Genomic DNA, 15,423 nt, shown 5'->3' with positions numbered 1-15,423 from the left:
GAAGAGGAGAATTGGGGCTACTCTGTGCAATACCAATACACAGAGCAGGTAAGTATAACATGTTTGTTATTTTAAAGCAAAAAAAACCCCAAAAATAATACTTTAGTATCACTTTAAAAAAGGAGTCCCAGAAAGGTCTGTTAGAGCTATGCATTGTGAACACAGAGGGAGGTACATATGTAAGTTTGAAGTGCACCACAGTGCGATGCACACTAATGTATCCAAAGACAGCACAATGAATATGGAGGTACATACTAATATGTAGCCCATCACAACTGTAATGTAGCACTCCAGGTCCTCCAATACATTCTGACAACAGGCTGTAGAAAATCCTGACTATAGTGAGGGGATTGGGCATCATTATTGGCTGTTCTAAGCCACCTGACCACAGTTCAAAGGCCAGGAAGTGCATCATTGGTAACCGGTTGCTATAATGAAGAATGGCTGCATTAATTCATGATTTTCCAAAATACAAATGACTAATGCCGCGTACGCATGATCAGACTTTCCGACAACAAAACCGTGAACTTTTGTCCGAAGGGTGTTGGCTCCAACTTGTCTTGCATACACACGGTCACACAAATGTTGGCCAACAATTACGAACATGGTGACGTACAAGACGTACAACGCGCCTATAAAAAGGAAGTTCAATAGTCCTGTGCCACCCTTTAGGCTCCTTCTGCTAATCTCCATTACGAATGCTAGTTTTACAAGACCGAGCGCTTCCGGCTCGTCCTTGATTCCGAGCATGCGTGAACTTTTGTGCGACGGACTTGTGCACACACGATAGGAAAGTCCGACAACTACTCATGTTCAATCTAAATCCAAAGCTCAACCCTACTCATAACCTTGGGCAACCAATATAGAGATTCAGGAGGCAGGATGGGGGTTAGTGAGCCCTTCATTTTTGCAGTATTTTGCAAGAGTATTGCAGTGGGTAATTAATTTAAAAGCATCTAGGTTTAATGGTCCTGGAGTGTTGAAGATGCTATCCAAAAGCAAAAGGAAAGTTTTGTTTTAAAGAAGAACTTCAGGTATGGTATATTTTTACATAGTTATATTGGGTGGTGACGTCTACCTGGTCCAATAAAGATTGCTTTGCATTCATTCAAAGAATTCTCTGAATGGCACCCATGCTGAGCGGCCGACCTCTTGTATTCACAATGCATTAGGTCGGCCGCTCAACACGGGACCCGGAGGCAAGTGGAGGTCACTGAAGCAGTGGAGCCTACTACAGTGATTTCCAGCTTTCAGGGGCATTGGCCAGGTATGGTATATACATAGTTACACTGGTCCAAGTTGGATCAACGTAACGCAAAATGCAAAAATATTCCATGCCTGGAATTCATCAAACATTATATCCTTATCAGTCCTGCTGTTCCATTCATTCAAAGACAAAGCAATATTTTCTTACCCACGAGAGATTGCTGCCAACATAAACAAGTAGAGCAAGTAATGTACTGTCCCATCCCACAGGCAGATGAGCATACCATGTGCAGTGCGGAGGTATGGCTCCCCCTGGAGGAATAAAATAAATATAATAAGTATACTCTAAGACCTTTAAACACATGCATTTTAATATGTGTCAAAACATGGGCCAACATACATTAAAATTCAAAAGAAGAGACTGGGACCCTGCTATCACACAGGACATTATTCAGTTTTTGTGAGGTAGCTTCTCTGGGTTGGAGAGGTAGGTTTGCAATGAAAAGAATGTACTTGTATATTACAATTTCAGGCATTTGCCCATCAAATTAAAGGGAAACTAATTTAATTTGATATGGTTGCAAACCATGGTTGTGTGTGTGTTTTTATTATGTGTAGTATATGCAATCTTTATTTTACAAATATGTAATGCAGATGGTTTAGGGACAATGGATTTTTTAAGGAAAAAGCACAGCAGAATTGGTTTTCTAATTGAAACCTCTGGTAGTTACAGTGAGGGAAAAAAGTTTTTGACCCCCTGCGGATTTTGTACGTTTGCCCACTGACAAAGAAATGATCAATCTATCATTTTGATGGTAGGTTTATTTTAACAGTGAGAGACAAAATAACAACAAAAATACCCAGGAAAACGCATTTCAATGTTCCAAAATCCCGACTTTGGGAGCACATGTCGCACGACGTGTACAAACCAATAGTTCCTTAGGAGAGCCATCTTAACTGGTCCGACACAAGTTGGTCCGACTTTAGAAAAGGTTCCTGCACTACTTTGGTCCGTCTTTGGTTTGTGCCCATTCAAAATCATTGAAGTCGGATCAAAGTCGGATCCTCGTTCTAACCATCCAACTTTGTGACATTCGACATGGTGATTACAGCAACAGGAAAAGGAATTTATGTCACACTGGGATTGTTTTGATTGGTCAAAGGACAAGACGGACTATCTCAAAGTCGTAGCAAAATCGTATCCTGTTCATTCAAGTTGGATGGAAGTAGGACGATGTAAGACTGATGTCGCAGGGCAAAGTAGGATGACAGTCGTACAGCAGTCGTGTCCTACCAGTGCGAACCTGGCCTTAAAGAGTAAAAGACAACTGTCCACAGAAGCAATCTATAAATCAGATTTCAATCTCTCCACCATGGCCAAGACCAAAGAGCTGTCTAAAGGTGTCAGGGACAAGATTGTAGACCTACACAAGGCTGGAATGGGCAACAAGACCATCGCCAAGCAGCTTGGTGAGAGGGTGACAACAGTTGGTGTGATTATTCGCAAATGGAAGAAACAAAATAACTGTCAATCTCCCTCGGTCTGGGGCTCCATGTAAGTTCTCACCTTATGGAATTTCAATGATCATGCGAACGGTGAGGAATCAGCCCCCAACTACACTGGAGAATCTTGTCAATAATCTCAAGGCAGCTTGAACCATAGTCACCAAGAAAACAATAGGTAACACACTGCGCCGTGAAGGACTGAAATCCTGCAGTGCCCCCAAGGTCCCCCTGCTCAAGAAAGCACATGTACAGGCCCCTCTGAAGTTTGCTAACGAACATCTGAATGATTCAGAGGAGAATTGGGTGAAAGTGTTGTGGTGAGATGAGACCAAATTCGAGCTCTTTAGCATCAACTCGCCGTACTTGGAGGAGGAGGAACGCTGCCTATGACCCCAAGAACACCATCCCCACTGTCAAACATTGAGGTGGAAACATTATGCTTTGGGGTGCTTTTTTTAAAGGGACAGGACAACTTCACCGCATCAAAGGGATGAAGGATGGGGCCATGTACCTTCAAATCTTGGGTGAAAACCTCCTTCCCTCAGCCAGGGCATTGAAAATGGGTCATGGACGGGTATTCCAGCATGACAATGACCCACAACACACGGCCAAGGCAACAAAGGAGTGATTTAAGAAGAAACACATTAAGGTACTGGAGTGGCCTAGCCAGTCTCCAGACCTTAATCCCATATAAAATATGTGTCAGGAGCTAAAGGTTCGAGTTACCAAACGTCAGCCTCGAAACCTTAATGATTTGGAGAGGATCTGCAAAGAGGAATGGGGCAAAATCCCTCCTGAGATGTGTGCAAACTTTGTGGCCAACTACAAGAAACATCTGACCTCTGTGATTGCCAACAAGGTTTTTGCCACCAAGGACTAAGTCATGTTTTGCGAAGGGGTCAAATATTTATTTCACTCATTAACTGCTTCAGCCCCGGAAGATTTTACCCCCTTCCTCACCAGAGCACTTTTTGCGATTCGGCACTGCGCCATTTTAACTGACAATTGCCTGGTCATGCAGCATTGCACAAAAACAAAATTGATGTCCTTTTTTCACACAAATAGAGCTTTTTTTTTGGTAGTATTTGATCACCTCTGCGGTTTTTATTTTTTGCGCTATAAACAAAAAAAAAGCGTCAATTTTGAAAAAAAACGCAATATTTTTTACTTTTTGCTATAATAAATATCCCCCAAAAATATATAAAAAATATTTTTTTTCCTCAGTTTAGGACGAAATGTATTCTTCTACATATTTTTGTTAAAAAAAAAAAAACAACTCACAATAAGCGTATATTGATTGGTTTGCACAAAAGTTATAGCGTCTACAAAATAGGGGATCGTTTTATGGCATTTTTATTATTAATTTTTTTTTTTTTTTACTAGTAATGATCTGCGATTTTTATCGGGACTGCGACATTAAGGCGGACACATCGGACACTTTTGACACATTTTTGGGACCATTGGCATTTATACAGAGATCAGTGCTATAAAAATGCACTGATTACTGTAAAAATGTCACTGGCAGGGAAGGGGTTAACACTAGGGGCGATCAAGGGGTTAATTGTGTTCCCTCTCTGTGTTCTAACTGAAGCAGGGAGGGGACTGTCTAGGGGAGATGACAGATCGCTTTGTATGAACAGACGATCTGTCTCTTCTCCCCTCAGAGAACCGGAAACTGTGTGTTTACACACAGAGATCCCGATTCTCGGTGTGTAACCAGCGATCGTGGGAGCCCGGCGGTGATCGCGAACGCCGGGCACTCGCATCAGCTCCGGAGGCGCACGCGTGCCCCTAGTGGCCACAGGGCGAAGCGACGTAACATAACATCGTTTCACCTAGCCGTGCCATTCTGCCGCAGTACAACTGCAGCGGCTGGTCGGCAAGTGGTTAAAATGCGAATCAATTTATACATTTATAAAAAAAACTTTTTTGATATGCATTTTTCTGGATATTTTTGTTGTTATTCTGTCTCTCACTGTTAAAATAAACCTACCATTAAAATTATAGACTGATCATTTCTTTGCCAGTGGGCAAATGTACAAAATCAGCAGGGGATCAAATAGTTTTTTCCCTCACTGTATGCATGAACAGAGGGAAGAGTTGGAGTCTCTTTTGCACATTCACTTATATGCATAAATCTCAATTAGCTATCATGCTTTGTAAACAACAGGCTTTTTTTTTTAACAGATAATAAGGAAAACATTGAAAAAAAAGCTAAAGCTGATGGCCACAAATAGGAACATAAAATATTAGAATGTAATATTTTATATTAATATGAACATAAAAAAATATTGTTTTTAATGTGATTTGTAGGCTGTGTTTGAAGCCACTTACACTAGTGACTTTGCAGTAGGGAACAGAAGGAGTAGCAGCTACGGGCCAGAACAGACATGGACCTGTCATAACCCAAAAAACGGCAAAACTGAAATGCTGCATTTCAATTAAATTTTCATTCATTGAAACCTCTCCAAGGAAAAAAAAATAAAGAGCAAGAAGGTGATATTTTGACTATTAATCTTTCTCTAGTGCCAATTGTTCACATAATGGGAGGTGTGGGTTGGAGTTTTATTTTTATGATAGGATTGCTATAATAAATCCAAGACCAGTACAGACATATGGCAAATTAACTATAACTGTGTTTGTGCTACTAATTACATCCAATGTTACAATTACCAAAGGCTTATAGGACAACATTTTGATCCAGTGAGTTTTTTCGACTGTCCATAACAGAAGAGGACCAAAAAGGAACCTTATTTTTCCTCTTGTTGTGGAAAAAAATGAAAATCATTATCCAGGAAGTTTTAATGTGCTTTCCCCTGGACAAAAACTGCAGGTTACAAAGAACTGGGTAACTGTTTACTGAATTACTGTTATTCACTGCTAATTTACACCTAACCACAATGTCCTGACAATCAGATATCAAAACGAAAATATAAGTTTGTAAAATCAATATCTCCAAAAGCATAAAATCTTCTCTGATGTTTTGGAAATGAAAAAAGTAAAGTGTAACAAGTTTTAAAGTTAAAATAATATGAAACTTGGAAACTGAAACCTTAGATACGTGTAACGGCTATAGACATTTTCAAACCAGTTATTCCTACCTCTTTCATGTAAAACGCCATAAATCCACTTATGTAGCCATCTTCTTCTAGCCATATTATTAAGTCAATAACACTTGTAAAGGAGAAAATCGCAAAAACTAAAAACAGTTGAAGAAAAGAAAAAAGGGGAAAAAACAAAGTGTCACACAGATATTTTGTGATAATTTAAAGTAAATATATATGCATACAATTGCAATATGGCTGAGACAAGTGAAAAGAATAAATATCGTTATTATTAGGGTCCATGCACAATTGACTTTCCATATAAAAGATTGCTGATTGACATCATTATGTTCTTCAGTTTTGGTCATGTTTTCACAGTTCTGGTATGTGGCAATACTAGAGGAAATTTTGAAGCCATGGGGTAAAAAAAAAAAAGTTGGTTTTTTTTTCCATTTTTTTTTTCGTGGAAAAAAAAATTTAAATTTTGTGGAAAAGTTTTACAAATTAAAAATTCAAAGTCATTTTTTTTTACACTGGGAACGCGAAGTGCTGTGTACATAAAAGTATAATGCTTGAAAAAAAAGTACAGCTTATTCAGTAAATAAACTAAACTTGCTTTTTAAAATTCTATTTTTTTATTACAAATGGAATAACAAGGACTGTATATGTTAAGGACATTTCAACTATACATGAGAACAGGTAACCACACCTTTCCCTCATATTAAATTACTATTTACTATCATCTACTGTATCCCAACAATCACCCAACTGTAGGGCGTACAAGATGGAGCCCACAAACTAACTAAACTGGAGCCTTTCCCCTGCAGTGCCCCCAGTAGCACTGAGAAGTTCAGTGTTACTTGAACTGTATCCCAGGATTTGCTTGTCTTTAGTTAAGAGAACTTAAAGCAGAGTTCCACCCAAAAGTGGAAATTCCACCTATACACTTCCCCACCCCTACGGTGCCACATTTGGAACCTTTTAGGGGGGAGGGGGGAACGGGGACCTGTTTTTGACAGGTCCACTTCCGGAGACGGGACCGTGGTCCGATCTCCCAGATGTTCGGCCCCCCTCCTCCTTCCCCCGCCGCCAGGCCAATTATAAAGTGCAGTGTGCTTTGCACATGCGCAGTAGGGAACCAGCTGTGAAGCCGAAAGGCTTCACTGCCGGGTTCCCTTACCAGGAATGGCAGCGGCAGCACCAGGGGGGCGATCCTAAGATCGGCTGGGGTGCCGACATTGCGGGAACCCTGGACAAGTAAGTGCTCTAATATTAAAATTCAACAGCTACAGGATTTGTAGCTGCTGACTTTAAATTTTTTTCACCCAGGCTGGACTTCCTCTTTAAAGTGATTGTAAAGGCAGAAGGTTTTTTTATTTTAATGCATTCTATGCATTAAGATAAAAAGCCTTTTGTGCAGCAGCCCCCCTAATACTTACCTAAAGGTCCCTCTGGTTACAGCAATGTTGTAGGAGTGTCTCGGCTGCCAGGGACTCCTCTCCTCATTGGCTGAGACAGCAGCGCTGCGCCACTGGCTCCCGCTGCTGTCAAAGTCAGTTCGCCAGCCAATGAGGAGAGAGAGGGGGCGGGGCCAGGCCACAGCTACGTGTCTGAATGTACACAGGGAGCTGCGGCTCGGCTCTGGTGCCCCCATAGCAAGCTGTTTGCTGTGGGGGCACTCAACAGGAGGGAGGGGCCAGGAGCTCCAGCCAAGAACCTGAGAAGAGGAGGATCTGGGCTGCTCTGTGCAAAACCATTACACAGGGAAGGTAAGTATGACGTTTGTTACTTTTAACTAAAAAAACACAAGTCTTCACAATCACTTTAATAATAATTTAAGACCTAAAGTCTCAGTAATCTTTCATTAAGGTCTTTGTTTTATATAGTTTGAATTCCATGTCATAGATATATTATTTATCATTGTAAAAGAACATATTCCACACTTTTTTTTCTAGAAAAATTGGAAAAAAAAAAAGAACGTCTTAGAAAAAAAAAAAAAAAAAACCCTGTTTTTTCCCAATTTTTCGTTTTTTTATTCCAGGCCTTTTCATCTCTAGGCAATACATTCTAATATTGCATGGAAAAAGAAAACCAGCTGAAACAAATCTGAGAATATGTTGGAGATGGCACATGAATAGGAACAGTCACTGTTATATGCTGGCACCAACGTGTATAAATATTGGTTGCACTAGATGGACTTGTGTCTTTTTTCAGCCAGAGTAACTGTGTAACTGTGTGTAAATACTGAATTTAATGAAGAATTCCAGGTATTCCAGATAATATTGCTTTGTCTATGAATGACTGGTACAGCAGGACTGTTAAAGTGATTGTAAAGGCAGGAGGTTTTTTTATCCTAATGCATTTTATGCATTAAGATAAAAAGCCTTCTGTGTGCAGCAGCCCCCCTAATACTTACCCTGAGCCCATCTACATCCAGCGATGTTGCAGAAGTGTCTCTGCTGCTCAGGACTTTGCTCTTCATTGGCTGAGACAGCAGTGCGATGCCATTGGCTCCCGCTGCTGTCAATCAAAGTTAGTCAGCCAATGAGAAGAGAAAGGGGGCAGGGCCGGGCCACAGTTCCGTGTCTGAATGGACACAGAGAACTGTGGCTCGGCTCGGGTGCCCCCATAGCAAGCTATGTTTAGTGGCGCTCCTGGCCGCTCCCTCCTGTTGAGTGCCCCACTCAACAGGAGGGAGCGGCCAGGAGCGCCAAAGAGGGACCCGAGAAGAGGAGGATCTGGGCTGCTCTGTGCAAAACCACTTCACAGAGAAGGCAAGTATGACGTTTGTTATTTACAAAAAAAAAAAAAGAAGAGAGAGACTTTAGTATCACTTTTAGGATATATTCTTCTAAATTCCAGGCATGGTATATTTTTACAAAGTTACAGTGGCCCTGCTTAGACTGTAAAGGAAATTTGTAAGTTCTGTATATAATTGTATTCTATTTTGTATGTATTGCACACTGCCCTCACTGTGCACACGGCACTAATAATGTTTTCAGTACATGTTTGCATTCTTTTGAGTCCTGATTAGAATTAGCCTGCCTATGTTATGCCCCTTGTTACCATAAAAGTACAATTGTAGTATTAATGTGATACCTACGTAATCATGTGTATAAAAACCTTCATTTGCATCATAATAAAGCAGAACAGTTATTTGGAAAGATGCAGAGTGTATCTTTTGTGTCTGTTCCCTATTGCAGTAGTTATTATTAATTTGGAACCACTAATCAATATGAGGATAGGAGTTGCCTATCTCTAAAATTCCATGTCAAGACCAATGTAACTATGCATATACCATACCTGTGGGATCTCTCTAGAAAATGGAAATTACCGTAGTAGACATCATTATTCCAGAGATCTCCTTTTGCCTCCGGGTCCTGTGCTGAGTGGCTACCCTGGTGGATTGTGAACACAGGAGGTTGGCTGCTTAGCACAGGTGCCAAAGGTTGCTTTCAATAAATGCAAAGTATTCTCTGGATGAGGGGGAGAGGTGGGACGGTGATGTCACGCTCTCCACCTTGTCCATTCAGCAAATGCTTTGCCATGTATGGTATATGCATAGCCACACTGCTCCAAGCTGGACTATGTAACTTTGTAAAACATTCCATACCTCGAATTCTTTAACCGCTCACCGACCACCTAACGTAAATGTAACGGCCTCCCTGCGCTGGATCACATACCTAGTATGTGATCCGCAGGCTCAGGCAAGGGGTGCGTGTCCGCCTATGCTGTGATTCGTTACAGCACAAGCCGATCAGTGGGTGCTGGCGGTCAATCGCTGGTGCTGGTCGAGACCCGCTGATCGCCTCAGTGGTTCATGGAACAGAGCTCTGTGATTCTAAACAATACAGAGCTCTGCTCACAGACAGGGGATCTTGCTGTTTATTTATTCCCTCCTAAGTAGGGGGGGAAAAACAAGATCCTTAGGAAAAGCAGCACATATCACACACATTATACATAGTTAGGCACACATTTAACTCTTTGATCACCCTAGATGTTAAACCCCTTCCAACCCAGTGTCATTAGTACAGTGACAGTACACATTATTAGCATTGGTCACTGTATTAGTGTCACTGATGATGTCAGTGGCATTTAGTCAGTCCCTCCCCCCAGTGTCAGTTAGTGTCAGATTGCCCACGGCAGTCCTGTTATATGTCGCTGATCAATGCCTTTAGTAGTATAAAAAATGTATATATAAAAATTCCAGTATATATCCCATAGTTTGTAGACACTATAACGGTCACACAAAATCAATATACACTTATTGGGATTTTTTTTAATAAAGACATGCAGCAGAATACTTTTACGCCAAAATATATGAAGACTTTTTTTGATTAAATACCATCATAAGAAAGCTCTATTTGTGTGAAAAAAATTATATAAATTTTGTTTGGGTACAGTGTTGCATGACCGCACAACAGCCAGTTAAAGTAGTGCAATGGCGAATAGCAAAAAATGTGAAAAAATATATAATCTGAATATATAAACTTGCGCTGATGGTGACGTCACTTCTGGTCTCGTGGAAAGTACGCCATTCACGGCGTTTGCTGTATTTCTCTCAAATTTCATGCCTGTTTTTAACTTGCGTTTGTAAGTATGCACTTTTTATGCGCAATAAATACCTGTTCTTAGCATACTTCACTATTAATCCCTTCTCTTTCTTTTGGGTACATGGTTTTATGGCTGAGAAATCATTTTGAAGGATTATTTATCATCAAGTTACATCATTGAATCTGCCATCATTGAATCTGCCATCCTGTGGACATCCTTTGGATATCATTATAAGTCTGTATTGACCCCCCAGACTGGGAGTTCTGTACACAGATGGTGTAAAGGAACACCCCCCAAATGTATTTTTCTGCTTGAGTTATTGGCTTTCTGATTTTCCAAAAAGTCTGCACCAAGATACAAGTAGGACTTTGGGCATCCCCTACAACAAAAATGTAATTTTTGGTGAGATACTCCCAAAGGGAAATCATGTCTAAAGGGATGCAGACCTTGCCACTTTCCTGCTTAGATCCCTGCAAGTTCAGCAACTGATTGATAATTATAAGATCACTCTCTTACAGATTCACTCTACACATGGACACAGACATACAAACAGCTATTTCTTCAGAAAAACAAAAGGTAGGACTCTAACAAAATTTGTTAAAATCCCTGCAATGTACATAGATCACCCAGAGAGAAAAAAAAATCTGAACAAAAGTGGAGTTACTCTTTAAAATCTTTCATTAGTGCAGTTTCTGCTATCTGTTTATAAATATATCCTTTGAAAGAAATGCCCTCAAAGTTTTGGGCCTGTAGTGGGGAATAAAACCCATCTTCCTGACTCTGTTTGCCATAACAAGGAAATCCAGGAGTATTGCATCTCTAGCTGATGTAATCCAATGATGCAGCAGCTATGCACTGTGTTGCTGTCATAGGAAAAGGCTTAGAAGAAACAGTGTCGACTCTCTAAAACGTGTCAGCACCTAAAAATGTGGTCCACGGTCGTTTCTAAAGTCATTCGTTTTATGATTTACTATATCCCCAAAAAGATATCTGTATTTTTAATTACACTAAATGGCCAAAAGTATGTGTACATACCTCCAAATTATTGAGTTTAGATGCTTCCATTGAAGGGTACTGTTAATGCTATAGCATAGAGTGCAAAGACCTTTAAGATATTTGTGCTCTTTCAACCTTATAGCAGTAGTTGGGAGAAGGTCCTGTGCAGAAAGGAGACTCCATAAAGACATGGTTTTGAAGAGATTGGTGCAGGGGAACTAAAGTGGCTTGTACAGAGCCCTGACCTCAATCCCACTAAACTGGACTGGAACACAGACTGTGAGCCAGATATGTTTGCCCAACATCAGTACCTAACCTCACAGAAGTTATTTTGGCTAAATGGGCACAAATTCCCACAGAAACCCTCCAAAAGCAACTTCCAAACAAAGCAGAACCGCAAGCGGGTGGCCCAACTCCATATTAATGACCATGTTTTGATATGGGATGTCCAACAAGCTTACATACGGTAGGTGTAATAGGTTAAAACAAATAATTGGTCAAAGGGATATAGGGGCTCAATCAAACTTCCAAATGCACATATCAACAAATGTTGCTATAACTATTTGTCTATCAAGGTACATTTATAAACACCCTGGACTTCAAGGGGTTAAAACAAGCTCTGCTGTAGCTGTGAGCTTGATATAATTTTTTGCAGCCTGCGATAAGCTTTCATGTAAAAATGACCATGGTGGCTATAGAGCTGCCTGATAACTAATATAGTACCGAGAAGGTGCCACCTTGCTCCCCCCCCCCCCTTCTCGAGTTCCTGGGTGCTCCCATTCTTCTGAGGAACCAGGCACAGCAGTAAACTGCTTCAGGATACTAAGTGGGTGGAACTCAGGGAATGTCTTTTCCTTGATGTCCTCTGCGATGAAACAACCTGAAAGAGAGGAGCCGTCATTCCACGGCTACTGTGGACAGGTAAGCAGCTAAACAAGCGCAATCTGTGCTTCAAAAGCTGCAGCTGAGGGCAGAGGTGGCATTATTAAATCCCTGATATCTCTAAGAGAATCTGTAGCCTGTCCATGCAGTCACATAGGAGCTTGTTAGCCCCCCTTGTAATAGCAATAAAATTAAAAGAAAAAGAAAAAAAAAAAAGTGTAAAAAAAATAAACACATTTTTAAAAATGAAACGCAACTCTGTTGCCCCATGCATACATATGACTGTACACATAGGGTGTGCAGGTGTATGTAAATAGTAATTGTGCCACAAATGTAAGGTATCACTGTAAATGTCAGAGTAAAAGCAACAAGTCTAGGGCCATTATTCCTGGTTAACTCTAAACTGATAACCTGTAAAAGCTTTCAAAATGTGCCTTGTGGATAAATATAGGTAAATCGTTTTTCATCATATTATGTGCATGACATGATTGGTATCTATGTACTTGCCGCAACTCTTAATTTTATATTTTGCTAAAAATTGACATTTTATTGCATTCGAATGTACTAAAATTCAATTTAGTGTAGTGTATCCTGAAATAAAAAATTGCCACTGCTATCATTTTATTATACAAGGCCTGTGCTTTCAGAAAATAGATTTTTGGGTTTTTAAAGCATTTTTCTGGCAAAAAATGCATTTTTTTTTCACGCGCCCAGTAAAATAATGGTAAAGTGGAATTCCAGGCTATTCCTAACTATGGTTAAACCTGCTCCCACCCCCATCCTAACACCTATGTTAACTACCCTGTGAAAGGAAGATGCTTATACTTACCTCAAGGTGCTCCAGTCCAGTCACATGATCAGTACCCAGCGGTGGCTTCAAGGGAGAGGAGGGACAGCCAGCATTGAATGCCCCATAGTAGGCATGTCAGCGATTTCTCCTCTCCCCTGATGTCGGTTGCTATGGAGATCACACCGGAATGCTCTGAGAATAGGCAAGTATAAGCATCTTCCTTTCACAGGGTAGTTAGAATACGATTTATTTAATTAAGATAGAAATAGTCTGAAATTCCACTTTAACAAACCTTACCCATCATTTTCATAAGAAATGCTTATTCCCCCCATGCAGGGTAAAGCAATAGCCTTGCTTTAGTGTCCCCATCCCCTGTAGCATACACCATTCTTTTAGTAGCAGCAAAACAAATACTCTTGCGCACAAGTGTGTTAATCGGATGATCTAAAGTTCATGGTGGATAATGTCTCAGGCCTTGCTGCTCTCCAGGATAGGGGTATCCTAGCAATCAGAAAGAAAATAGAAAAAAGAAGGCGCACCAGCCTTGTGCCTTACTCTTTGATATGTTTATTAAAAGAAAGAATAAAAACTACTCACAAGCATATAAAAGGAAGCGCAATATAAAAGCTTTTAATTTGTGGCAATCCGTCTAGTGATAGCAGTCTCCAGATGACGGAAGAGAGGACGTACGAACCACTGCTGGCTAACGCGTTTCGAAGGGATACCTTCTTCCTCAAAGCTTAGCAGTGTTACCTCCTTCAGCTATTTATACAGATATGCTCATCTGTAGGGCACATCCCAGAGAAGCTCTGATGCCCCACCCACAAACGTGGGTGGTCCAATATAGGGCAAGGCCAAATTGAGAGTTCCAGAACAAATTGTATATATATATATATATATATATATGTACACGCACACATACACATATATACGCACACATATACACACACACACATGCACATATACATAATTGGTACCAGATTCCCACTGTATAGTGTAACTGACACTCTATAGATGCTTATAATTCAACATCGCAGATCCCCATACCCAATGCAAAAACAGATGTAATGTTTACAATGGCAGTGTTTTAGGAGACACCTGAAGATCGCAATGGCAGCAATCATATTAATCATATCATGGTCTAGATCTTACTAATTTTGTGTATTAGTCTACATTTTGAGTGTGTAGCCATTAGGTGTAACACATGACTCACTAATGGTGTTGTTATGGCAGTCAGACTGATGTCTGGAACACATGCCATGTTGTTTACTTTCTAAGAAGCCGGACGTGCGGTCTAGATGTCATTTCTTGTGCGCCCGCCGTCGCACAGGATCGACGTCAGCCGTTGTGGATTGCGTCCGCCATATTGTTGTGGATTTCCTATAGAGAACAAAGCAGACAAGTCTGCCGCCTCTCCACATCACTCGGAAGGCACACATAGAAGAGCGAAGAGAGAAGGAAGAAACTGACACCACACAGACCATCCGTCTCACACCTCAAATAGAGGATGGACTATAAGTCCCTAACACTCGGTGCATCTCACTCTTCAAATTAAGAAGAGACCATGGGTCCCTGATCTCCTCTGGGATTATGCCACAGTGAGCAGTTAGCAATCCATAATATGCCCATGTGAACGAACATATGCACATATGTGCATTTATATGTAAATCAATAAGAAACATACTTACATAACATATAAAAAACATATATATATGTGTGTGTACACAGAAAGATGTATACATACACACATACATACATATAGAAACATGCACGCATAGGCAATACACATAATTATGTTTGATGCATAGTATAAAAGATTTTTAAAAATGTAATCCATAAATTTGACGTTAAGAATTAAAAATAAAATTATAATTAATAAACGACCAAAAAATGTTGGTAAATAGTAGAAAAAAGAGAGAGAGAAAGAAATGCATGTACGTTCCTGGAAAAGATTGACGGTCGGCGCTTGGTATATGCCAATGAAGTATAAACACATTAAATGTATCCAACTTGGGCAAGCCAGGGCAAAGCTTCCCACACAGATGACTAATAAACATGATGTATTAGAAGATGGATACGGTTTATGGGTGGGACACCTGTCCTGTATCCAACTCTATGACGCTTCACGCTATTTTATGTATTTCGGGGTCTTCACTGAGGCCTCCGGGGATGAGACTGCCAAGGGTGAAGATCTAGAAAGCTTCTCGCTTACATAGCTTCTGGTGTCTCCTCCCTGCGTCCAGATCACCCCCCGATTGCCTCTATCCTGAACACTCTCATACCCAATGGGTCCCCCTGGTGGGCCTCTTGAAAGTGTCGAGGGACTGGGCATTTATCTCTTAAGTTGATAATGCCACATTTATGTTCGCCTATTCTAACTCTCATAGGGCGCAGAGTCCGACCCACATAGAGGTGACCACAAGGACAGATAATGCCATATACAAC

The 15,423-nt window shown here is 40.6% G+C and overlaps 1 protein-coding gene across 2 annotated transcripts in view; it reads right to left on the bottom strand.

Annotated features, from left to right (window-relative positions):
- The window catches only part of TM6SF2 (transmembrane 6 superfamily member 2), a 109,736-nt gene that overhangs the window by 15,520 nt on the left and 78,793 nt on the right, over nucleotides 1-15,423 (bottom strand). For both annotated transcript variants that reach the window (XM_073592472.1, XM_073592481.1), the window contains 2 exons: nucleotides 5,814-5,911; nucleotides 1,415-1,518 (listed from right to left, as the gene is read on the bottom strand). In XM_073592472.1, the coding sequence (XP_073448573.1) occupies nucleotides 1,415-1,518; nucleotides 5,814-5,911 (202 nt within the window). The remainder of the gene's footprint in view (nucleotides 1-1,414; nucleotides 1,519-5,813; nucleotides 5,912-15,423) is intronic.

The sequence above is a fragment of the Aquarana catesbeiana genome, linkage group LG01, assembly GCF_042186555.1.
Source record: "Aquarana catesbeiana isolate 2022-GZ linkage group LG01, ASM4218655v1, whole genome shotgun sequence".
Lineage (NCBI taxonomy): Eukaryota > Metazoa > Chordata > Amphibia > Anura > Ranidae > Aquarana > Aquarana catesbeiana.
Note: the sequence above shows the minus strand (reverse complement) of the source record. Positions and strands in the feature narration are given on the sequence as shown.